We start from the raw sequence: 26,239 nt of genomic DNA, 5'->3' as shown, positions 1-26,239 counted from the left end.
TATAAAATGCTGTTACAAGGACGTGTTATGTAAAGAAACATACATATAATCAATGGTCACCCTATACCTCACTGATGGTATAGATGTCATTTGGTTGTGTGCAGAGGCGGACTGGCCATTGGGAATACCGGGAGTTTTCCCGGTGGGCCAGTGCTGTGCTTGGGCCGGAGGGCCAAAAAAAAAAAGTTTTATTCTTATCACCATTATTCATATATCAACATTAGTACCACTATTTGTATTTAAATCCTACCGGCCCACATTTGTCAGTATTCCGGCCACTCCCTTTTTTTTTTTTGCTTACCTAAATCCTACCGGCCCACATTTGTAAGTGTTCCGGCCACTCCCTGGAGGGTGTGCACCAGAATGATGCATTTAACTTCAACATTTAAAAAAAAAATCTTCCCGTGTGGGCATGCCCCCGGACCCCCCTCGAGGAGGTTAGGTCAGGTCCACTACCTGCCCACAACCCCTGTTAAATTGTCTCACCCACATTGAGGATGCTTCCTACGCCCATGTTTTATTCCATTTGTCAAGTCAGGCAAATTGGGTCCAAATGTTATTGCATCAATGATCTGTTAACATTAAAATCACTAAATATATGCTGTAACTATTTTTGCTTTAGGCAACTCAAGGGCTCAGGTAATGTGATTACTATATGAATAATGGTCCAAAATAACATTAAATGCAGAGTTTTTTTTTTTAAGTAACACACTTTCGTCGCCGGCCGGCCGATACATGCCGCGGATTTGGCCTGTCTGTCAATTAATCCCCGGGCCACTTTTCCCCCCCAGTCCGCCCCTGGTTGTGTGTGTAGACGGTGGAAGCAGGGAGAGGCATACACGTACCTTGATCCCTGCCGAGTCGACACACAACTGTTGATTGGTGTCAGTGTCAAAACAACTTTTTAGGAGCAATGCGCTCATAGATGTGCCGCATATATCTTCCTACTCTTTTCCGCATATATCTTCCTGCTCTTTTCCCTCACACCCTCTAAGGGAGTGCGTGTACGTAGACACGTTGTGCCTCTCCACCTCTGTTCCTTACTTCTTACTTGCTACCCCCTTTCTCTCAATCTATCCTAAGGGAGTGCATGTACGTAGACACTTGTGCCTCTCCACCTCTGTTCCTTACTTCTTACTTGCTACCCCCTTTCTCTCAATCTATCCTAAGGGAGTGCATGTACGTAGACACTTGTGCCTCTTCACCTCTGTTCCTTACTTCTTACTTGCTACTCTTTCCCCTCACCCTATCCTAAGGGAGTGCATGTACGTAGACACATTAGTTTTGCTCCTATAGGCTAAGACTGTCGGGGGACACCTTACTTCTTTCTTCCTTCTGTCTGTCTGTAGGCTACTCTCATGTTCCGAATAACCCAGCTTCCCCCAAATTTCTTTTTGGTGTCTATCTGCAATCCTGAGTCGTGGCTGATCCTGTTGCTTCGGTCCTGGATCCTGAGTCATGTGTCCTGGATCCTGAATCCAGAGGCCTGGATCCGGAGTCCTAACCCTTTTTCCTTGTACGATGTGAGGGTCTAAGGACAGAGGGTGTCGTATTGTCGTACTGATATTCTTTACAAACTGTGAAGTCCACTGGGACAAATGTAACATTTGTGATATTGGGCTATATAAATAAACATTGATTGATTGATATAATCAACTGCACAAGGCTATGAAATGTACGCTGGAATCATGTGATTTAAATTCATTCCTTTTTTGTTGGAATTGTGAGCAAATTTGTCATATGCACTGAACTGTGAAATGACTTACTTCTAAGGATGCTAAATACGTTTTTTCAGAAATGCATGAACCCATTCAATCTCATACAAATTAAAAATTCTAAGGGAAATATACAAATAATGGGACTGAAGGTCTGGTGTTGAACACTGGTCTGGTGCTGCTCCACAGCCTATGATGGTGATTATAATAGTCCTTTTCTCCAACTAGTGGTGAGTTAAATACTAAATTAGTTGTGAGAGCACCATAAAAAAGGTACATTAAGGGACTATGAAGATTTCCCCTAATATTATAAAAGGAGGATTGGTTTTCTTAATATTGTGGGACACATTTTACATAGGCCTACTAGAAACGCAATAACGCTTGTATTTTTTACTTTGTATTGGCTCATTGGGTATTCCTAGTGAGCAGTATAGTGAATTCAGGTCAAGGCTGTCTGAAACACACTAAAACTGAACTGCCAAAAATTGCCATTTGTATTACTTTATCAAGGTTTACCCCATTTATTTGTTATAACATACAAATATATCATATAATTCTAATGGTTTTTGTTATCTCAACATCCAAGACTATTCAGCAATATATATGTTTTCTTTCTTACGTAAGCCTAAGGCACACATAGCGTCCTAGCGTCCAAGCACACATGCACGTTTACTGTATCATAAAATAATTTAACCCAGCAAAACACTTTAAAAACGCTTCTTAATACGTTCATGACTGTGGACCATAGACTGTGTAAATAAAGCCATGGAGCCTGCCGTCTGACGTCACACCTACAGCTGTAGTGGCTCCGCGCATGCGCACTGTTGCAGAGGCTCGTCGCCGTCTGCTTTGTTGGGACCATCGATGCTACGACTTTTGCCGAGTCAGCTGTGAATTGCACGTACATAACGGGAATATGCACAATATGTTCTGACTATTGGACATTGTACGCTTGTTTTGAGTGCACAGCCAGCGTTTGCTTTGCCGTATTTACGCTTCAAACCGCCTCAGACGACAGAAGACAGGAACCCCTGTATATAAACAAAACGAGCTGCCTTTTTTAAGGTGGCACGTCAGAGACAGCTGCAACAACAAGGACTCCGATTATCTTTAAGTTCGCTCACTTCGTGTTGGTCGGGTCGACAGCGATGGGAAACACTATACAGCTTTGTTAGGAGTTAAACTCCATTACGTGTGCGTGCTAACATGAGAGAAGAGGACAGTTTGTTGTCAGGAAGGCAGCGCCTGGCGAGTCTGAGAGGGGGTGAATATCCCTGCTGCTGCCCCTACTTGACAGAGGAGAAAGGAGCACTTGATATCCAGAAGGCTGACCTGAGGCCTCATGATCATTCTATCCTCCTGTAATCAGTAGAAAAAACACAATTTGGCACAATATGGAGACGGTGGGGAAATTTGAGTTCAGTCGGAAGGACCTAATAGGACATGGCGCATTTGCTGTCGTCTTCAAAGGCAGACACCGAGAAGTGAGTATTTTCCTTGACTTTTATTGGTATTGCATACAAATACATACTTACCCGTCCATTGCAAACATAACGAAATAAAAGTTAGCTTGGATGGTTTGGTTCTATTGTTAGCCATGAATCTCGTTTAATTGGCCATCTGTTGTATTTGTTTTCATTGTACGGCCTTAAGAGGCCTGGGAGCACGGACAGGATGTTCCATAAAATAACAGGCAGTTAATGAAGAAACAAATAAAATACTTTTTATATGAATACAAACACCGTCTCTTAATGTATGGACATTTCCTTTGTAATACTCTTTATTTTTTGTTTGGTTTGGCAGATGATGCACGTCCTTAATCCTCGCTAAATATAGAGCAGCAGGCACTCATTGTTTCCATTAGAAAGCTCCACACTGAGACCAGTAAAGAATATGATGAGACATGTCCTAAACCTGGAAGGAAAACATTATAATAGCTTTGCATTAATTTCATTACACAGTGCTAATGCAATATTTCACATCTGCTAAGTCATATAATACACCCACGGGCAAATATAGGCCTGTCTTCATTAGTTCATTTGCTCACAGATCAATATTTCATCCATAATAACAGATGACTATGGCATCTAATAACCCAGATTGCAAGGCATACATAATGCAAAACATTAGAACATGCTGTCAGTTGAGGAAAAACACCGGCAGGGAAGTTGCATTTGGTTGTAGGAAATTACCTTTCTTTTAAAAATGACCCAATCTATCAGCAACATTGAACTAATTTACTGTATGAACTGACAGAAGCTGACAGTTGTACTATAGTGCAGATCAGTAGCTCTTTAGATACCAAACAAAGGTGCAGTGTAACACATACCACCCATTATGCGCTGCATTTATTTTACCAAAAATGTTGTTTTGTGTGTTTCCTTCTAGAAACATGACTGGGAGGTGGCAGTGAAGTGCATAAACAAGAAGAACTTGGCCAAATCCCAGACACTGCTGGGGAAAGAGATCAAAATACTGAAGGTAAGTCAGAAGTAAAGCTGAAATTAGTTATCGTTTGATAAAATCTTAATCTAAACGTGCAGCTCCTCAAATATCTAGATTTAATTGTTTTCTTCATCATGGACTGATAGTCATACAAAACAGGATTCCACTTTGGACTTTGGGATCATCTTTAATGGGCATATTTTACAATTTGCCAACATTTAAAACAGTGTGAGTGATTAATCTAGGAAATAATATTTTTGTCCTCACCAGCAGGGGTTTATTTCTCAAGTACTCTGCCATTTCTCAAAAATAAATGTGTAACCATGTTATTTCATGGTTCTATAAAGTATTTGATAATACAACATTTTAGTAGAGCTGGAAAGATGCCTTATCATGACCATCTCACTATATGGAGATCTCACAGTGACTGTACAAGTCAAAGTAAATCTCTTTCAGTTTAAAATATGTAAACAAAATAAACAAACGCCGTCCAAATATTGATTTTCAGTGTGTCTTTTTCTGCAGGAGCTGAAACATGAGAACATTGTTGCTTTACTGGACTTTCAGGTATGTTTGACTACATTTACAGATGGTATCAGGCTGATTGCACAGCGTTTAGGCCTGTGTTTGACTACATGATTATCACACCTCTTATTGTCCCACTTTCCCCTCCAGTGTGTGCTCACGAAACAGAGCAGATGGGCTGTTGGATGTTCCACATGACCCACTTCTGTCTCATGCAGCTTGTACAGTTTTGTTTTCCCTTCTTGTTAAATGAAGCTTTGCAACATTTGTTTGTTCTAAAAAAAAACAACGCTCAGGCATGTTTCAGTTGACTCTTTCGTGTAATGAATATCTTTGTAAAGGTTGAGTTAATATTTCTGACTTTGTGGTCTGTTGAGCATCTTGCGTGTTGACATTTGGGTTGCACAGTAACCAACATCGCAATATGGACTTATGCAATCACCAAATCACACAAAGTGCAATATTCATACAGGCAAAATATGTGTACAAATATTAAGATTGAAATAAAAGTCGTGGCTTAAAAAACGAAATTCATACTCCTACGACTTACAAAAATATCTATGTTTGGTACAGAACCTCTTAAATCACACCATGATCTTTTTCCAAAAATCCTTCATTGATAATGAGAATAATGATGCAAAAACGATCAATACCCCCAATATTTGCAAATCATACCTTAATTTCCATAGTGATTCATCACAGTTAGTTGTTTTGTATAGATCTTAGTGGACCTTCTGTCTACAGTCAAATGGGCTCTTAACATTTTACTTGCCTACTTATTGAAACAGACATGTAGCCTCATTTCCCAGACACGAGCCAGATGCCTGGAGGAGGTGTTAAGCTCCAATAAAACCTATGCATGTGTACATGTGCAGATATTAACACTCCTCTCAGCTCAGCGCCAGACTAGGCAGGTGTTGCATCGTAAGGTGATGAATAAGAATTCACAGTCTCAGCCATGTTCTCGCCTGCAGCGTAGAAATCAGTGTGAAGCTCACAGTGACAACACCTGTCAGATCGTTTTGACATCGCAACCCAGCTCTGACTGAGGCTGATACGCTGCCATCTGCTTTAAAAAAATCTGCTGATTATTCTTATTGTAACATCTGACAAGACTACATTATACAATGAGATGTGTTGCAGCAACATACCTCCTGTTGCATTACTGTCACTTTTGATACATTTGACATACCGGTAGTTGCTGCTGTCACTGTGTGCCACAAGTTTTGATTTATTGCAGTTATATTTACTTCTGTTTTTCTTTGGAAAATATGTTTTTGGGCGGCTTTTTAGAAAGGACGAGAGAGGTGGGGGATTACATGCAGCAAAGAGTCATGGGTCGGATGTGAACCCAGATCCAAATGGGCTTTATTGATGTATTTTTATCTCATGAAATCTTATATTTAAAACCCTACATTAAGTCAAGGATGAGAGCAGATATTGTTAGCTTCATTATGTGATTGGTTTCCCTGCTTTTCATTGAACTTTCATCCTTATTTCCTTTATTCAGAGGCCTTAGTCATCATGCAAAATAGGTTATAAAAAAGTTAAGACTGATGACGCATGGATCGATATGCTGAGCACATCAATCCTAGCTCCAGTCACTTTGTAGCATCTCCCAAGGGCCTTTTATTAGTAGCTCTAAGAAAAACGTAGCAAGTGGTTTTAATGGCCAAAGTATGTCCCTCTCTTATCTCTACACTGACTCACAGTGGCACCTCTCTGTTGATGGGAATTTTCTGAGCTGACACAACAGTTTGTTGTTGCACCGCAGACAGAGTGGATGTTCGGATCAGGGGATCGTGTTAGCTAATTAGGTCAGGAGGAAACTGAAAACACTGGATGCCAGAGACATGTATTTTACTTTGTACTTTGCTCTATATCTAATTGTCTTTATCTAAAACGACTTAAAATGTGTTTTTGGAGTCAAATAATGGTTTTGTTGAACATTATAGAACCCAACATATTTTACTTCCTATTTTGTAGGTTTTGTGCAAGAGCAAAAAATCCCCCAAATTATCCTTTTTTGACTATATAAATAATAATAATTATAAAGATGTTCTGCTTTTTTCTTATCATAAGTTAAAAAAACGTTTGACATTTTCATAGGCAAAGGGTTAGGGAAAAACATTTGTTATTATTATAATTTAACAATAATTCAGGTAGTCGTTATGTTACCTAGTAATGTTTTATTTAGATGAACAATTTCACACTTAGGGGAACAGACTAAGACTTTGCTGTCTATCTGAGGAAACTCCACCTTGTGAAACGGGACCTGGCTTTCTCAGTATTGTAAAGAATAAGATGAAGATACATTTCAAACGAAATGCCAAACTTTGAATCACAACAGAAGTGTGCTGCTGGGTTGCAACCCTGTTAGAGTGACAGCCAGTAGAAAAACAGACGGTTGTTTCTTTGACTGAAAACGGGTGTTTGGTCGCCGTCCAGCTTCAGTAAGGCCAAAGACAACCAATTTCAAAACGCCTGACTCAGCAGAACTATAGAAAACACGCTGGCCTCTGACTGGTTGACTCGACATGATACTGAGATGAGGTCAGAGCGAGGATCCGCAGTCATCTGTTGCCATGTGATAAGAGCACTTTTCAAGCAGCCACTCAGGCAGCACCGTGTTTTTATTTGACACAACTTCTACCCGGTTGTCTGAGGATAGAGGGGAATTGATAACAGATGTTCAAATAGTTGCTGGAAACTCTCAACCACACAAATGTGCAATATTAAAAAAACATCCAAGTTGTTAGTAGGTAGCTCATTATTGCTGTGGGAGCTTATGAGTTAATTTTTCTTCCGTCACTGCTTCTCACTGTCTCTCACTCGCTCATGATTGTTTGATATTGCTGTCAACAGCCGAGCCAACATCTGATTCACCTTTTGGCTCAGTATGATCGTAGCAGAGTAGATTGTTTTCATATTTCTTCAGGCATGCTTTCTTTTGAATTTACTCCAAACGTATGCCATAACCACAGAAAATGTATTTTTTCCAAGTGCCAGATAGATCTACTTTTAACAAACGTAGCTCTTTTTATTATAGACTGTCTTTCTTTTTCAATATCAGTTTTTCTCTTAGCATTTTTTTTTTGCAACCCTGGCTGAGCACAAGTAGCCTCTGTCCCCTCCTTTGTCTGTCCCTGACATGTTTGTTTACCCTGCTCTCTTATCTCTCCTGTCTTTAGGAAACTGCCAGCTCAGTGTACCTGGTAATGGAGGTAAGCTGCTGTGCTGTTTGGCTTTGTTTGCTCGGCGCTGTACTGTTTCAGCTCTGACAGGCCCCGGGCTATAATTAGCCGAGTCCTCGGGCATTAAGGGGGGGTAAACGCCTGTTAGGTCAAACAGCCCAATGCGGCTCGGTTTTTCACTGCATAGGTGTTACAAGTAATATACTGTTTTGTGAATCTTGTAACTACTGCATTATGAATGTTTGAGCTTCCTGGTTGCCATTTGAATACCAGGAAACAACACATAACTGTCAACATGACATTTATTTTGCTTTATACATACTGATCATTCCCACAAAGCATGGCGAGAAGAACTTTCTGTCATGCTAGATCTTATTGTTCTGACATTTAAGTATTTTAAACTACACCGATCATTCTATTAGTATTGATATCTTTTTTTTTAACCCAGCTTGGGTTTTCTGTAAATGTATGTTGTCAAGATCCATGTAATGTTTGTCACCTAAGAAGAAAAACTTGCTCAGACAGAACAACAATAAAACCCCTGGCATGCTGAAATGGCTCACACTGCATGCCAGATGCATAAGATAAAAAAATTTAGAGTCCACATTATAGTCTAGTTGCCAGCACAGCGAACCCGGAAGTGTTGAGTACACCAACATTTTATGATATAAATATATAGTAAGGGTCCCCAGGATACAGAAACTGCCGAATGCTAACTTGCATATGTTGGGCAACTTGCACAATTAGCATAAGCTGTGTTCATTGAAATGAATGGCATGTAAACAAATATAAAAAAAAAGATTTTGGACAATTTTGCAGTGGTTTTGGGGGTTATTGAGGAGTCCATTTCTGACATTTTCAGGATCAGTAATGGCAGTTTTAACCAGAAAGTGGCCATAATTGTTCTCTATGTGGGCTGATTTTGAACAGCATGAATAGTGTTGTGACTATTTGATATAGAGCACAAAATCAACATTATTATCTCCACCGTGGACAATAAAAAAACAAAACACAATCTGTCCAATCCAAATGATCCAGAGTCCCCTAAATCTTCCAAATCGAGAGTACACATATTGGCATTTTCTTGAAAATGTCAGAAATGGACTCAGCATCCTCAATTTCCTTCTCCTCAATTCAAGAACAGTTTAGGTCATTTCCACAGTAATAACGACACAATGTTCAAGTTGTTTAGTATTTTTAAAGAGAGTTTCAAAATGCTCTTCAGGTCAAATGTATATGCAATTTCAGATAAACATAAAGCTATAAACGTGGTGGTAAACAACAGTATCAAAGAAACAGATCACAGAGGTAGAATAGCTTGAAATGAACAGCAATGACATTTCTCATACTCCTATTCATTATTATCTCCATTGTTTCATGCTTATCTCTGCTTCTTAGAAAAGGAAATGACTTGTGAGGCAGCCTTTCAGAGCCCCACCTTTCATAACACCCTCTCCTAGCCTCAGTCCTATCGATGCTATGAAAGAGAGCGAGGGTACACATCTGTAAACACATCACTCTTCAGCAAATCACTGCTCGGATCTCTTTTGCTTTATAGTTTCCCTCTCAGCCCTCAGTGTTACCTGTGTTTACTAATGTTGTTCCTTTTCTTCTCCCTCTCCTTCATTTCCTCTTTATCTCCTAGTACTGCAATGGTGGCGACCTTGCTGACTATTTACACTGTAAGTAGTACATCTATTAATCTACTAAAAGCTTCAGGTGCTTCTCAGTAGAAAAATCAATTGAACGGATGGTGAAAGTGTCGTCTTTGTTGCTCGTGGACAACAAAGTGGTTTCGTTCTGTATGAAAAACAGTTTTTAAATGCCTCTTTTTATTGTCTCAAAGCCAAGATCATAAATCATAACACTCAAAATGCCCAACAGGAGAAACATATTACATTCCTATAATGAAAAACGCTACAAGCGACCAATCAAAGCTTAGTACTAAAAGTATTATCTTTAGACGGGAGCTGCCGGTCAAGACATCAAGTAGAAAAAGAGGAAGACTTTTTTTCAGCTTTGTTATATCTGCCAAGAAGTGCATATAAAAAGGACCCACTTTACTTTAATAAATAATAAATAATAATAATAATAAAGTCTGCCATTCAGCCCATAATTCCTTCCTGTATGACCGCAGAGACCTGCCTTTCTTTATCTAAGGCCTTAAATACAGAGACAGATTTGGTGCTGGAGGAGCTTCGGACGACCTCAGGCTTAAAATAGTCTTTGACATGCTGTGTTATCAGAACACATCTTAAAACTGCCCTGCTGCATTCCTATGTCTGGGCATATATACATATACATGAGACATACTTCACATACACACAGTACAACACCTCTTGCAAATATTCAACACCATGTTAACCCAATGGGAGAATTCTTGTCTACAATTCTGCCTTGGTTTGTCACTTATCACAATTTCCAAAGCTCTGTTTAGCTAGGGCACTCGACTTATCTGTCTGTGTAGGTAGAGTGGTATAAGACATCAACCTCTCAGTGTAGCTGAATAATTGTAGCTCCAGCTGATAACTTTGTCTGCCAGGTACACAGAGATTAAATAGGGAACACATTCTAGTTATAGCCTCTGCTTGCCTGTTTTTGTATACACTTCCCACTGTGGTCAAAAAGTATAATTCCTGGCCCCAGTCAAGCCTGAGTCTGGCTTAAAAAAGTTGCCTGGAAGTGAGGTGGAGCCACCGAGACATTTAAGAAAAGGGAGGGACTATCATATAGAAACATACTGTACCATAGTGAGATGACTAGAGGGAAGGAAGAGATGGGGAGCTATAGGTGGCAGTGGGGTCATGTTGGGAACGAGAAATGCACATGAGAGATATTTAAAAAATGTTAAAATGAGATGTTTTCTTTTCAAATAACATGATTTGACTTTAAGATTTGTTAGAAAAATTAATATAATCTATGTAAAAGTCCCCATGTGTCTACTATAACCCCACCTGCAAAAGTGCTTCATCAATAAATCATGCTGTTCACTTGTAGCATACAAAAGTTCACTTGCATCACCTTGTTTCCCTGCAGCCAAAGGCACGCTGAGTGAGGACACAATCCGGGTTTTCCTGCAGCAGATTGCAGGGGCCATGAGGGTCCTACACGGAAAAGGCATAATCCACCGGGACCTCAAGCCCCAGAACATCCTGCTCTCCTACCCAGCAGGACGCAAGTCGCACTCCAACAACACCTGCATCAAGATCGGTATGTTCCATGGTGTTAAAGTGTGAGAACAGGCCATCCTGCCATGTGAATATTTTGCCACAAATGTTGTTTGATTTGTCAACTTCTTGAGATTTTTCACATTTCAGAGATGAGACTTGTGGTTTCTACATTAGGATTCAATTGAAAAAGCATTAAAAAGGAGCAAAAAAAACCTAATTGAATCTCATGCAGCTGAAGTGAAGCTCTTTTCAGGGTATTTTATTGCAACAGGACCTAATAATAATTTCCCCAAGGTAATTGATTCCATCAAGATAATAAAAGTAAACTGGTTAGAGAAAATTGATTGCATTATATATATATATATAATTGCACATTTTCCCTTAGCAGTGTTATTTCCCCTCCCTGATTAAACACTATTGAACAAACACCAAGACAGATGAACAGATATGATTCATGTGTCATCAGTTGCGAGATTCGACCCTAAACAAGTAATGAGAAGTGAAATTAACTGAGCGCAGAGAGCGAGTGTGTGTTGTTCGGCGGTTTGGAAACCCTGCTGCTAATCCTTAAGCCGTTTACTGCTTGTTCCTTCGGAGAGTATCGATTGCCCTTTGGGAGTGGAGTCACTGCAGAATGTGATTATCCTCACTACTCTGGGAAAACTTGCACATTCACACCAAAGCACAGCGACTCATACTCATTGTGCCCACATTGAAGCAGGTACTGGCACACAGGCACATCCACGGTGGCAGGCGGATTACTGCAAGATTATTCTTTTGGTTTGTTAAACAAATAGACTGTATGCTCAAGGATCTTTCCTTTTGTCGAGTGTCAAAATGTAATATAATGAGCGACACAGAAATTGTTATCTACTGTATGTAGAGAAAAGCCAAAAGTGTTTTATTCAGCCGTGACTCCCTGGAGGTATAAACTCCAGTGCGCTGCGTTGTCATGCCGATGAATACATCTTTTTTTGAAGCACTTGGGATTTTTATTTCCTGCAACTGTTCCCTTTTGTTGTTATCAGTTTGTGAGTCTCAGCATCTGCACATTTTCCCTCCGCAGCGGACTTCGGCTTTGCCAGGTACCTCCAGAACAACATGATGGCGGCGACGCTCTGCGGGTCCCCGATGTACATGGTAAGCACTCTTTGCAGGTTATGCAGAGATGGGATGGAATATAAAGGGCAGCATATGCAACGGTTTTGCTTGAGAAAATACAGATTCACTGACTTCTATGTTTTCACTCAGAAAACTGCTACAAACAAAAAAAAGGATACTTTGAAGGTGTTATTCGTCCATACAAACTTTATAATTGCTCGAATGTTCCATGTGAAAATGCAGAAGGTTTCATTTGAATATCTTAGCCGAAGACAGTCCTTAAAACGTATGTATCTCTTTAATTGTTTATGAAAGCATTCCTAAAGTCTCACAATCCCTTTTTTTCTTCTCCAGGCTCCTGAGGTGATCATGTCCCAAACCTACGATGCCAAAGCTGATTTGTGGAGTATAGGAACCATCGTGTTTCAGTGTCTGATTGGGAAGGCTCCTTTTCAGGTAAACACACAATAACGATCATGTTTTTTTACATTTGTGTACATAAACGATGAAAGGGAAAAAATTGACAAAAATCCGGATTTCTTTAACAGGCTTTATATTTATGTATGTCTGTTTTGCCAAGAGGACAACAAGATTGAAATGATGGAAAACAGATGCAGTCGTGTTAAAAATAGTAGCAGAATTAAGTGCACAAAGCCATGCTGAATCATACTCGAACATGTTTTCCATCTTGTCACAGTTTAGTTTATCTAATTTTCTCAAACAGACTCTCTTTTCTCTCTGGGTCATGTGATTGGTTCCAAAAAACAAGCAATTTCCTGCAGCTAACTTTAAGGACGTTAAGAAAGATGACACACATATTACCTTACAAAATGTCTGAACTGGTCCGGCAGCATTTCTGAAACTACCAGTAGTTTCTCTTTTTGTTTCACTGACCTGAATTTTAAAACTTTAGCTAACGTCTATTTACTCAAATGATTGGACCAGACATTTATTGTTTAATCTCTGACTTCTTTCAGGCTAGCAGTCCACAGGACCTCCGGATGTTCTATGAGAAAAACAAGACTCTCAGCCCCAAGTAAGGAGTAACAGTGAGACGAAAAATGTTGTTTATTAATGACAAAAGTTATGGTAAAAAAAATCAAACAAAGTGACATTTATCTTTTTGTCCTGCATTGTTTTTAAGAAATTAGAAACTTTGTTGAGATACAACTTCAGAAGAAATGAACCAGGGGAATGTGAAACCCTGACCTAAACATTTCAGAGACCCCATACGCTTTCGAAATAGTGTTTGCATTCCTACAGTGATATTAACAAAATAAATGTGTCTCCTGCAGACATATGTGTTCTGAAAAGGTTATCATTAATTACATTTTCTTCAGAATATAAACATCTAGTATAAACGAATAGTAAACCAACCGAAGCTAGAGTTGTTGCTGTATGTGCAATTACAATTTCCTGTTGTATTTTTTAACCTTTTGAGTTCTTTTCATGCACAGCAGAACACACTGATTGTGATTTTCATTTGTTTGCAGCATTCCCAGAGAGACTTCAAGCCATTTGAGGCACCTGCTGCTGGGCCTGCTGCAGCGCAACCACAAGGACCGCATGGACTTTGGTTGGTCAATTAAAAATACCTACACTGCTTACTAAATGAAAAAAGTGTAATAAATGTTCCTGTGTACGACTGTATCTATGCACCTATTACTGCTCTGCTTGACTTCCTCCTGCTAATTCAAGTTCTTCTTGTGTTGTTGGTAGATGAGTTCTTTTCTCATCCTTTCCTGGAGGCTAGCTTATCCATGAAAAAGAGTAAGTAACAATAAACAATGCACTTGTTAATAAAGAATTGTTGGAAAATACTCTGAAATACAGGATTATATTGTCTTGCACTTCTAAAGTCATAAAAATTATTTATATTCTATAAAAACATGCAAAAAGATCTCTTTCAAAAAATTAGAAATAAGATCAAAATAATACCCAGACTGTGACTTCCATATAAGTGATGCTGTTATCCTGATAAAGGACTAGATCCAACATAGTGTGTCTAACATGAAACACCATGGACTTATTGCTTCATATTTGCCCTGTAGGCTTTTCTTGTAAACAAACAACAGTTCTGTTCACATTGAATGTTTCCCACACACAGCTCTGTGCATATCCTTGAGTTTCACGAGGTTGCATTTTGTTACAGCAACTCCTGCCGTGTCCATGACCTGCTTCCCCAGCTCCGCCTCGGCCAGCTCCTGTAGCAGCTCCTCCACCTCGCACCTCGCCTCACCCCCGGTTAGAGTTTATTATATCTGTATTATCTCCTCATTGTTTGTCTGTCTGAACAAAGGCTCTTCTCAGACTATTTGCTCTTTTCCTGAGTTTATCTTCAAAAGTGTCTCTGTCATTTCTCTGCAGCAGTCTCTTGCTGAGGTTCAGCATGTGCGTGCCAAAGCTCTGACCTCCCCTACCCAGGATGCCGCTGGCTTTCTTCTCAAGGAGTTCTCTGGAGGGGGCGGCAGCAGCAAGAACTCCTCCTGTGACACAGATGACTTTGTTATGGTGCCTGCTAACTTAACAAGTAAGAACACGTGTATTCACTGTCCTTAACTATCAAATGAAGCTGTGCATAGTCCTATATTATTATTATATTACCTTTTTTGGTCAATTTCTAAATGTTTTTTTCTGTTTTTCAGCGGTAGAGTTACCATGTGAGAGTAAAGCTTTGCCTGACAGCTTGATGAACAGCAGGTAAGGAGCAAGCATTGTTTATTTAAAGACTGTCATTATCTGTTTTTTTAATTATTCACTGTAGCTGTGTGACTTTTTATCAGCTCTCTTCTGGCTTCTGCTGGTCTGTGCAGCCAAGTCAAAACCCCACCACACTCGCCTTCCTACAACAGATCTCCAAGTCCTGTCAGGTAACAGAACAAAGCTCAATGTTTTCCTGTAGGGATACAAGTGGTAGACACTGTAAGATTTAAAGAAAATGGTTAGTAGAAGAAACGGTTGAAGAAGAAGAAGAAGAAGCAACAACACCTTCTTAAACAGCTAAGAAGATCAAATTCTGTCTGTCTTTACAATCAAATAATGTCATGTCTACCACGCACACTTGCAGTGTTTGAAATGTTTTACACACAGTTATTGTACGAGTGTGGGAGTTTTGTCATTAACAGAATGTCTCTTCTCCCAAATATTTGGTGTACTCATTCCTGTTATTAAAAGTGTTAAGCACATAAATCCTCTCATCTCTTGTCTAACAGTTTCCCTCTGTACTCTCTGTTCTTCTCACTGTTGTTGGCAGGCCCAGTGAGTTCTCGGGAAGTAACTACAGTGGTAGCTATGGAAACCACGATCAGTCCTTGCCTATCCCAGTCCCCACCCAGGTCCACAACTACCAACGCATGGAGCAGAACCTCAACTCTCCGAAACAGGACAGCTCTCCACGGTCTGTATCCCCAAACAAGTCCCACTGCCAAATGTATATCTGTATTACCATATCTTAAATTGGCTGGGGTGACTCATAGTCCTTTTGTTATCAGGCTGTCGCCACCAGTGCGCCGTTGCAGCAGCGGAAGCTCTTTGGGTTTTGCCCGGCCCGGGCCGTCACCACCTTACGGACAAGCAGTAGTTGCAACCAATCGGAGACTTTCCCTGGGAGGAGCCAGACCTTTCCAGCTCTCTCCTCAAGGTAGCACATCAATAGATGCATATCACAGCTTTCTCCATACTACAGTTTTTAGAATTCACTGAGTTGATTTATTAAAAGCTAATCCAATAGAGCGATCAGGGATTCCAATCAAGTTTGGCTTCTTGTAGTCTTCAACGAAAGAGGGAAATAGGGTTTTGCAAAGGCTTCTCTGACTCAACATGGTCAGTAGTTTTTAAAGTTGCGTGTCTGTGGCTTAGGAGGTAGACCAAGTAGTGTTTCAAACCCCATCCCCTGCAGTCAACATATCCAATTGTCATTGAGCAAAAACCCCACATTTCTCCAACTGTGGGTAAATGCCTCTGTATGAATGTGTGTGTGAATGGTACCTCGCTGACTTGACGTGTGGTGTTGTTGTAAAGCCCTCTGAGTGGTTGCAAAGACTAGAAAAGGCTATATAAACTGTACCATTGAGGGAGAATAAAAGAACCAGCCTCCTTTCTTCATTTACTGTCTACCATTGATGGAGAAAATGAACAGACTTCCTACACAAACGCTCTCCTTGTCACCAGCAGTAGCTCGTTTGTGCCTCATGCTGTCACAGTCTATCGCTGTCTGGACTTGCAGAAGGGTAGCGGGGGGAGTGTGGCCGTTTTCTCCGCTGTCTCTTGTTGGATTTCTTGTTTTGTCGTCCTGTCTGACATTCAATTTTTGCGATGCCACCTGCTGTCTTAACACAAAAAACACTGGTCTGTCCCACAGTTCCTAAGCTCATCGAAGCCCGGCAGACTCCTCAGCCGCGGTCGGCAGGCCTGGGCACGCGGCTCCACAGCGCCCCCTGTTTGTTGGAGGGCGCCAGTGGTGGTGTGAGACACAAGATCAGGAAGCAGCACTCAGACCCGGTGGTGGCCCCCTCTACGGCTCTGATGACTGTCCGCCCTTTGCACTCGTCCCCCAGACTCAGCGAGTTGATGCAGCGTAGCCCCCTCCCCACTATCCTGGGCTCACCTTCCAGGGTGAGTCAGCACTTCTTTACTGAAATAGAACGTAAATCTCTTGAGATGCACTGAACAAGAAAAGGAACACGGCTTAAACAAACCTCTGGCGACTCTCCCCTGTCTGCCTTTTCTCTCTCCTCAGACCATCCCTCCTTTTGAATTCCCCAAGGCTCCTAGCTCCACCAATCTCGTGACCTTCCTGACACAGCAAGGTCTGGTCCTTGGCCCGCCCTGCAGCAGGACGGCCCCCTCAGAGCTCAGGGACGCAGGACAACAAGCACGTACACAGGGCAACCAGCCTGCCCACTGCATCCACAGACTGAGTGATGATGCCAAGGGCTTTGGAAGGTTAGATATTTGTCTTCTGTTTGTTAGGTTTAACATACTGATGCTGTGTATCCAGAAACAAATGATGACCCACATATACAGGAAAGACAGAACAGGACTGCAAAATGTTTGAAATGTTTCTATCTTTTTCTTTCTTAAACCATGCTTATTTTAGTTTTTATTCTTTGCATGTCTTATCACAAAGCTTTTTCCTAATGGATTGAGCATGTTGGTAGCACATTTCATTCATTTTTCTCATGGTTATGATTGAACCTAATGGGGTGGATAGAATGGATGTTGAATACAGCTAGCAAGGCAATAGGTACATAATTAAAGGAACGAATAAAATAAGCAGTTATTAAAACAAATTATATATATATTTAAAGAGAGTTTTGCCTTATTCTTATTGTTTTACTTCCTTCCATGTGTCTCCTGTCTCTCCGGTGCAGGTCTCAGAGTGCAGGTCGTCTGTCTGACATGCTGCTGATGGCTGCTTTCGGCCCAGGTGGACCCTTGGGGGACAGAGGCAGCTCCGAGAACCTGTCCTCTGAAAAAGCCATAGACATAACTGGTAGGAACTCTTATCGATTACCATAAACCAACATATATATGTGATTTAGGATTACTGTTTATTTATGTGGCTTCTTCCATTAGTCTAGAAGTCTAGAAGATTCTATGAAATACAGTGTGGCCTATTATTTAGCACTTTTCCAATTTCAGGACTATGAAAAAGTATTAATAATATGTAGGGATGCGGCCGATCGATCGGAGCATCCCTATATGATATACCTATTCCTATTTTTAATCTTTGCTCTTTTTTGCCCTCTAGTGCCCCCCGGTGGTGGGGCATCCTTCGCACCTGGCTCCATCAGCCCAGCACAGGTGGTTTTCACCGTGGGCTCTCCCCCCAGTGGCAGCACCCCCCCTCATACCTCCAGACAAAGGAAATACTCAGGTAACACATGCGCATCCTAGCGTTGCTCAATTCTAATAATATGTTTCTGCATAATTTCTGCAAGCAGCAGGGATCACATTCCACTCAGCAGCTTCAGTGTTATGCTTTGCACATCATACAACAGAGTCCTGTGAAAGCTATTACTCTCATTTTCTATCATGTGGAAACATAATTTAGTACCATGCAGGCAAGCATAAAAGGTTGATTTTCTTTTCCGATCAGTCTCAACTGTGGAGATATGTACCAACATTTAGGGAGTAATAACCCAAATAAGTGTTGTTTGCAAATACCACATTTTCCAATTGGTAATTAGAGTATTTATGAAAAAAAACAGATGTTGATCATTAACTAGAAACTCATCTCCACTCATTACAGCGGTCAGCAACATGTTTGAATGCCAAAGAATACCAGGTAGAAATGCAATCAAAACCTGGTTCTTTCAATGTATTATCAATTGGTGTCTGTTTAGATTTGATGTTTTATTGTATAGAGATCGAAATGCATGGAATTTGATGAAAAACAATGGATATATCCAATACATTTGATATTTAAACAGCGAATTCTACGACCCCTACAGGCTCGTTCACTTCAATCAGCCCTGCAGGTTCCTTCACTAGCCGCCACCCCCAGACGGGCACCTACCTGGACGGCTTTGAGGCCCCTCCAAATCCTCGCTACAGTTTCACTGATCCTATCTCTGCCAACATGGGCGCTCATGTAACCTTTGAGGCTCCTGAGCTGCCTGAGGAGACGCTGATGGAGGTGAGAACAATGTTTTATACACAGCTCTGGAAAGTAGAGCAAGGGCAGTCACCTTTTAGATCCTGTGTTTTCTATGTATTTATACAGCAATGACTTACAAAACCAAAATGATTTAATCCCTCTTGACAACGTGGACTCTGAGAGAAATTTCAAACGAGCGTTGTAAAGTTGAAGGGTCTTCAAGTAATCATGGAAACAGTTCTTAAGGTGGAATCAGAGTGGAATAATGAAATGCAACCAAATAGCACCATTAGCTTTTCTTTTGTCATACAAAATAATGCATATCATTGTTCAGCTGTTCTTTTTTTATTTAGATATGTAGTTTACTCTATTAACTGTCACATTTGTGGTCTTATAGGGTCACGTGTTTAAGCAGCAGTGACTAAGGGGGGACCGTTATCAAAAAAGTCATTTTTTATAAATATTCCTTTATTGGCTAAACTCTAACTCCATAGGCGTTTCACAAACATTCAGCCAAGATTTTATTTCCTTTACACACAAAACTAAAATAGTTATGGAAAATATATGATGTGAAGTTAATGCTTATTATTTGCTCTATCATAGTGTCATGGTGTGTTAATGCCGGTTATCTGTGTTCATTTGCAGATAGTAAATATATATCCCTCACCTGTTGCCAAGCTGTCTCGTGTTAATGCTTGTGTTTGTTTAACCAATGCAGTCTGAATGCATCGTCTGTCAAAGTAACAGTCTGACGTCCACTGTTTAAAAATTACTAAACTTTTCCTCTTTTCCCTCTGTGGCTGTCTCTCTTTTTCTCCCTGCGTGTGTCGGAGTGCAGCAGGAGCATACAGACACTGTGCAAAGCCTGCGTTTCACGTTGGATTTCGCCCGCTGTCTGATGGAGGTGGCCGGAGCCCGTGGGGTGGTGTTGTTTGAGGAGCAGGGGGACATTTGTCATCCCTCCCTCCATCAGCCCCAGAGCCTGGTAGCAGATCAGATAAGCTCTCTGAGCAGAGAGTGGAGGTAAGGCCGAATCAGCTACGTCTGTGAGTCTTTGTTGATGGCAGTGATACCGTCTAAAAGTGTGGACAACCCTGGGAGAAAACCGTCTTTTTAATGTTCGAAATTAGGGAAAAGGGCTGTCAAGTACAATATTTATGGAACCTACTCTGGAGTATTGACCGAAACAAATCTGACGCTTGGTCTGATTCAAGATTTGTTAGCATGAATGTATTTCTTCCAACAGATCAAACAAAGCCATAAACGTAAAAAACAACTAACTCATGCAGTGGTTTCTTGTAGAGTTGGAATGCAGGGAAAGAAAAGGATGAACTTTTATATTTTTGGAAAAACAAACTCTAAACAGGTTTTAAAATGGGCAGTGTGTTACCTAATGAAAATGAGGTCCGAAATATTGTATGCACCCCTAGCCAGTTGTTTAGATTAAATATAGCGGCTACATCTGCTATCACATATATGACTTCATTGTATTTTTTCTATTTCATTTCTCAATTTATAATGGAATGTTAAGTAATGTGTGTGTGTGTGTTTCTCCTCAGTCATGCAGAACAGCTGGTTCTCTATCTTAAGACTGCAGAGCTCTTGTCCAATGCCTTACACACAGCCATGGAGGGAGTTAAACAAGGCACACTCTACCCATCCTCTACTGTCAAACAAAGTATGAGGCATTTCATTTTATAACACTTCTAATATATATATATTTGTACTACCATAAAATTCAAAGTACAGCATATTAAAATACATCTCTGTCTGCCTACAGTTGTAAAGAGGCTGAATGAACTTTACAAGTCTAGTGTGGCTTCCTGTCGCTCACTCAGCACCCGGCTGGAGCGCTTCTTCTCCAGGAAGCACCGCCTAATGGACCAAATCAGCTCCATCACAGCTGAGCGGCTGCTGTTCAGCCACACCGTGCAGATGGTAAGCCGGGCGGAAAATGAGACAGTAGGGAACCCGAGGAGATAAGGGGTTATTGACCAGCAGGCCACAGCGGAATTATTTAGATACTCTATCTGTGGACATCCAGCTAATTAAAAGTCCTAGCATGTGTTACAAACTTAAATGTGGTAATCGTTACATTTCAGTCCTGGTTGATTTAGCCATACTCTATACTGGTGATTACTGCCGATGTTTTCAATACTACAGGTCTGGGGGGAGGCCAAACTAACCATTTTTAATTTTAAACTGATTCACTCTCAAAGAATTGGCAAACATGGGTTTTTTTTTGTCATCTTTTTGATGAGTAAAAGTTTTCAGTGTCTTAAAAAAACAAATTACATTTTTTTTTGACCTACCTCATTATAAAAATCAACTCATGTTCCTCTTTAAATAGAAAACCAAAGCAGTGGGAATTATTATTTTCTACATAAGAATTAAATTAATGCAGCTTTTGTTCCGGCCATGTCCCCACAGATCCCCGATTTGTTTTAATACTGCAAAAATATAAGTATTGCAATGCTTTTATCAATGGGCAATAGGCTAAATCAATGGTCATTTTGCCTATTTAAATATCTGAGATTATTCCTTTTAAATCTAAGTAAGTCAAAATATATCATATCTCTTTGTCTTATATCATATCTCTTTGTCTTAGTCTTTTGTTTCCAAAGTGATGTGCTCCCTTTACACTTGCTTCTCTACACGAATATTGAAAAGCCACTAAAGGAATGGCTTCTTAGTGTTTCATAACAGGTTTTGCATTCTGTGGTTACATTTTGTATATTTTGTCAGGCATGTTGATGTTAAAAGTCAAGATTTAGGTTATTAACTTGAGCATCCTGGTGTGGCGTCAGGTTCAGACGGCTGCACTGGACGAGATGTTCCACCAGGGGGAGGCGTCGGTGCTGCGTTACCATAAAGCTCTGTTGCTGATGGAGGGTCTGTCTCAGCTGCTCACTGAACAGGAAGACATCCTCAGAGTTAGCAAATGTGAGTATGTCTATCAGCCTATTTGTAATGTTCCTGCAGAAAAAAAGAGACATTTTAACTGTTCTCCTTTGTATCTACAGGTAAGGAGTGTATTGAGCGGCGCCTCACAGCTTTGCAGTCAGGACTCTGTGTCTGAGACTTCTTGGAGTGATGTCACCCTGCATATTATCAACAAATCAAATCTCAACCCACATCTTGTGGTTTTCCCTTAGAAATGCTTTAGATTTCACAAGAAAACCACAAGGCTTCACTTGTGCTGAACATTCACGGCTCGAGTTGTAATGACTTGCCATTCATCTCAAGCTTTGGACAGTGGCAGTGACTCACACCGGCACTAAACTTGTACCGTAGTTGGACATGAAGAAAGAATGTCTGCGCTGTCGCCTACGGGTAGAGGACTCTGCTCCTGGGACTGAAAACGTTTTTCCAAGGGACTAGGGATGACACCCGCCGGAGCATTTATCGCCAAGTAGTCGCATATCCACATACAGAAAGCTTTCTTAGATGGGAAAATATTCAAAAATCTTTATGGACAAATGTATCTTCTACCGTATCCGTTGCTGGAGGAAAATACGCCAACAAACATAATTTGTCTTATACCCCTTGTTTGCTTTCCTTGAATTCATTTTACTGTTATTTATCTAATTATTACTTGCTTTGCTGGAGGACATTTAAAATAGCAATGATACAGTTGGTGGCAGGAATCGCCAATCTGTTGCCAAAATATTTGTAGTTTTGCTTTTGTGTTATTTTAAACTTGTTGTAGGTATCTTGGGTTTGGAAAAAAAAAAGATCCCTGTTTGACACTTTACCAATTCTATACTTCCTTATGTAACAGACAATAATCAATCATTGAAACAATGATATAAACGGGATTGAGTTTTCTTAAATGGTGGCAGGTATTACAGCAGAAGATGGGTCCAGAAAACACTCACTACCACACTGCTACATGCAGAATATAGCTTTTATTCCAGCTGGTGTGTAAGCATCTCTGAATACAATCTTACTAAAGATGTTGCAATAACCTGGGATGTGTTCGTCAGGTATACAGAAGCTTTTTTTTGCTACCGTTGCTGGTAATGTCTTCACACAACTTCGTTTTCCGTCTCCTTATGTGTGGTTCATCAATCATGTCGGAGTTCAGCAAGTATAATCACATTTGAATGTCGTGCTGAAAGGAGAGAAACTGCGTTAATTTATGTCAATTATAAACCCCGCGTTTAGCGTCTGAATGTTTTTGCACTGTTTAAGTACTGTATGGGACGATTTTGAGTGGAACATTCTAAACGCGTCCTGTTTTCTTTTTATAGATACCTTTAGACAGATTTGCTTATTTAGAGATTTCTATTCCATACTTTATTGCAGTTGTGTTTTAGTTGCTGTCAAAAGGTTTTAGAGGTGTGTTAGATGTGAGAATGCTGACAGAGAGATATAAGCTATGAATCCTTTGAAAGATTGCTTTAAGAAGAAAGAGGGGGAAAAAATACTTTTACACTGAAAAAGGTTTTACTATTCATTGTGTTGTGTTTGGAGTAGTCAGAGTGTGGCGATTGTGTTTTATTTTTAAAAAGTGACCTGTTGATTTGGAGTGCTAGTGTTTTAATATTTGTTTCATTGACCTTTGAGCTATATCTCAAGAGGATACATGTACTCCCCTAAGTCATGGGCAAATGGGAAGGGTCAACGATGGTCAAAGATAAGCTTGTGTGCATGCATGCATGTTTGAAATGATATTTGGTGTATTGAGTGACAGTGGGATTTGTTCTGTACAGAACCAATTGCTCTGTGACAAGATGTGAATGAGTTGTTATTCAAGATGGTGACTAAGAGAACATTTGAGAAGATGATATTGATTTGTGGAAGGGGCTTAAAATATTTATTTATGAAGCCAGTATAGTAGCACTGTCAGCAGAACAGAACGGAGGAAATGTTTTTTTCCTTGGTGAAGATTTATCGAAATATACATAACGTGTATTTGCTTTGCGGCCTTTTGTCAGATAGCTTTTTGGTACATTTTTATAGGTCTACTGAGATCATTTTGTGTGTTATTTTAGTGTGAGTCTACATTCCTACAGCCTCTCTGTCTCTTACACACGCTGTTCACTTCAGTCACTTTGTAATGGTGATCACAATTTACCTTTATAAAACTGATGCATGTGTCACTTTGTAATGTTCCCTACAATCATTACTATTGGCCATCCTTCGAAGGATTCTCTTGGGTAGGAGTCAAAAGCACCATAAAGATCATTTGTGCTGACATTGAAATAATGATTACAAAATACTTACGCCCCACCAGCTCCTGTTTAAAGTACCACAGAAAGATAAAATGAAGTGTATGTGCACTCGTAGAATACATTTGTCATTGATTTGTATTATTTGTAAAAAAACTGTTTTAATTTTGTGTTTTCACTTTCTGTATTACCTGTAAATAATGTAAATTAAGTTATTGTTAATGTATATATGACGCTGCAGGCATGGAGAGAACAGTACCATTACCATCATTACATTTCCAAAGAATCGGCTTTCTGCTGATCCTCCATATTGTCTCTGACTGTTTCAAAGCATTTTATTGTTGTCATATGTATGACAAACACACAATTTCAGTGTCCCTGTGTGTGGTGTAACCTTTACTGTTTGAGTTGCAACATGAATAAAGTAAAAGGAAAGATTATTTAGGATGAAGTGAGTTTTCTTTGCTGCCATGTCACCTCGGTTATGGATATTTAAGTTTACTTTAACAGAAGAATACATCAGAAATCCTATGGGGAAATGGTAAGATTTTGTACACTTCAACCTGAACCTACCAATTTTGAAATCTCAGATGCATCGATTTAGATTACAATTACAAGTATTTAAATAAATCTTCACAGCTATGAAATAATGTTCTACGTAGGCTGGCAAAACAGGTACAGTCCTGTTGCTGAACTAGTAATCCCAACGCTCAAACCAATTAAACTTGGATAGTGCATAATGGGACTATTGTCCGCAAGGTTAGACACTCTATTACGAATCTCATGTAGTCAGCTTTAGGCTTCAGCTAGTCATTTACTTAAGCATAGTCTTATGTGTTTGTATCCTCACATCCAGGAAGCCACATGAACTTCTGTTCCCTGGATTGTCAGTGACAAAATGCAATTACAACAGGTAATATATTAATTTATGTAGCCTCTAAAATCTGTTGCTATCTACTTGCTACACTATCAATTCCCTCTAAGCCTGAATTGTAGAAAAACATTTCTGGTTTTTGGATGTGAAACTACAGTGATCATTTATACTTAGTGTCCCCAACTCATCTGTATATACCATAGTTTATCCATCAATCAATCAATGTTTATTTATATAGCCCAATATCACAAATGTTACATTTGTCTCAATGGACTTCACAGTTTGTACAGAATATCAGTACGACAATACTCTATCCTTGGACCCTCACATCGTACAAGGAAAAACTTCCAAAGAAACCCGACAGTTTAAAGGGGAAAATGGGACAGCACACGGACAGACAGATGCCGTGTGTAAATTGAAAAGATAATACATTTACAACATAGTCCAAATGTTTGGAAATGCATGTGCCTATAATAAGAAGATGAATCCAGGAGGATGTCAACAATCCTGTGGGAGCCATCAGAGAAGTAGTATGATGAGAGTCAGGCAGGACCACAGTGACGAAATCCCGGGTTGCGTTCCGATAATCCAAAAATCAGCTCCTAAATTCTAACCCTATCTCCTATTCCTTGAACTCTGAGTGAAACGTCACGGGGTTAAGGGATAGTTGATAGGAGAATTCAAAAGGATTTAGGAGAAGATACTGCGCTACTTTAGAGAATCCGAATGCACTTTCACTATCTGACGTGTTTATGATGTGCCGGCGGACGTCATTGTGTGCGTCTGCTGCTGTGGTGAAACTATGAAAACTACAGTGTTCTATACAACGGACTACAACATGGATGTATAGAACGAGGGACTACTGTAAACTCATCTAGAGACTCTGCACCGTGCTCTGATGCTGTTGTTTTATGGTTTATGAACGTGGACAACAGAGAAATTCATGACCAAAGTTGTAATTGAAATAAAAAAGGAAAGTGAAATGTATGCTCGTCACCCTCTCCCTCCGGTCGACATTAATACAAATGATCCCAATACGTATGATTGTATGAAAATATCTTAAAATAAATACAAATGTATTTATTTTAAACGTTAGTCCTTAACATCTATCACTGTGTATATCACCATTCAAACATCTTTTAAAAGTTGAACAAACTCCACAGCTCAGTGAAATGTTGACTTTATTTGATCATTTCAGTAAAAACTAACGTTCATATTTCTCTTTTTGATTATAATACTGATGAACGTTCAAAACAAAGCACTTTGGCAAGTTACCACATACGTTTTAAAATGCTTAATAAGCACCGTAACTTTCATGATATAACTTCTCCGTCATAATCGTTTGTTTCCGTGAACGGCCGACTGTTGTGTGACGGCAAATGCTGCGGCTGCAAGGCATTGTGGGGCAGCATTTTCTCCTCTCCTTTCGGTAAGGGAGGT

General features: G+C 40.0%; 1 protein-coding gene across 3 annotated transcripts; it reads left to right on the top strand.

Annotated features, from left to right (window-relative positions):
• The first annotated feature begins 2,540 nt into the window (after nt 1–2,540).
• ulk1b (unc-51 like autophagy activating kinase 1) lies at nt 2,541–24,365 on the top strand. Of its 3 annotated transcripts, none has more exons than XM_010789827.1 (28): nt 2,541–3,199; nt 4,104–4,196; nt 4,686–4,727; nt 7,877–7,909; nt 9,525–9,561; nt 10,916–11,089; nt 12,116–12,189; nt 12,505–12,606; nt 13,128–13,186; nt 13,644–13,726; nt 13,870–13,920; nt 14,303–14,394; nt 14,521–14,680; nt 14,796–14,850; nt 14,934–15,020; nt 15,404–15,547; nt 15,642–15,790; nt 16,511–16,764; nt 16,889–17,094; nt 17,523–17,644; nt 17,903–18,028; nt 18,404–18,439; nt 18,606–18,790; nt 19,590–19,774; nt 20,311–20,429; nt 20,532–20,689; nt 21,559–21,694; nt 21,775–24,365. In XM_010789827.1, the coding sequence occupies exons 1-28, from the start codon at nt 3,110–3,112 to the stop codon at nt 21,828–21,830; spliced, it is 3,108 nt and encodes a 1,035-aa protein (XP_010788129.1). In that variant the 5' UTR covers nt 2,541–3,109; the 3' UTR covers nt 21,831–24,365. The 3 variants fall into 3 exon arrangements, with proteins under 3 accessions (XP_010788129.1, XP_010788128.1, XP_010788130.1); XM_010789826.1 differs by having other exon boundaries at nt 14,518–14,680; XM_010789828.1 differs by lacking the exon at nt 18,404–18,439 and having other exon boundaries at nt 14,518–14,680.
• The last annotated feature ends 1,874 nt before the right edge of the window (nt 24,366–26,239 follow it).

This window comes from Notothenia coriiceps, unplaced genomic scaffold (assembly GCF_000735185.1).
Source record: "Notothenia coriiceps isolate Sejong01 unplaced genomic scaffold, NC01 NC01_scaffold00033417, whole genome shotgun sequence".
In the NCBI taxonomy this organism is placed as follows: Eukaryota; Metazoa; Chordata; class Actinopteri; order Perciformes; family Nototheniidae; genus Notothenia; species Notothenia coriiceps.
Note: the sequence above shows the minus strand (reverse complement) of the source record. Positions and strands in the feature narration are given on the sequence as shown.

Bases quoted from the DNA above. Each gene is read 5' to 3' on its own strand.
- ulk1b (XM_010789826.1), top strand. From the start codon at position 3,110: ATGGAGACGGTGGGGAAATTTGAGTTCAGTCGGAAGGACCTAATAGGA. The intron at 13,921-14,302 runs GTAAGTAACAAT...ATTTTGTTACAG, and splicing joins TAGCTTATCCATGAAAAAGA to CAACTCCTGCCGTGTCCATG. The intron at 20,430-20,531 runs GTATGAGGCATT...GTCTGCCTACAG, and splicing joins ATCCTCTACTGTCAAACAAA to TTGTAAAGAGGCTGAATGAA.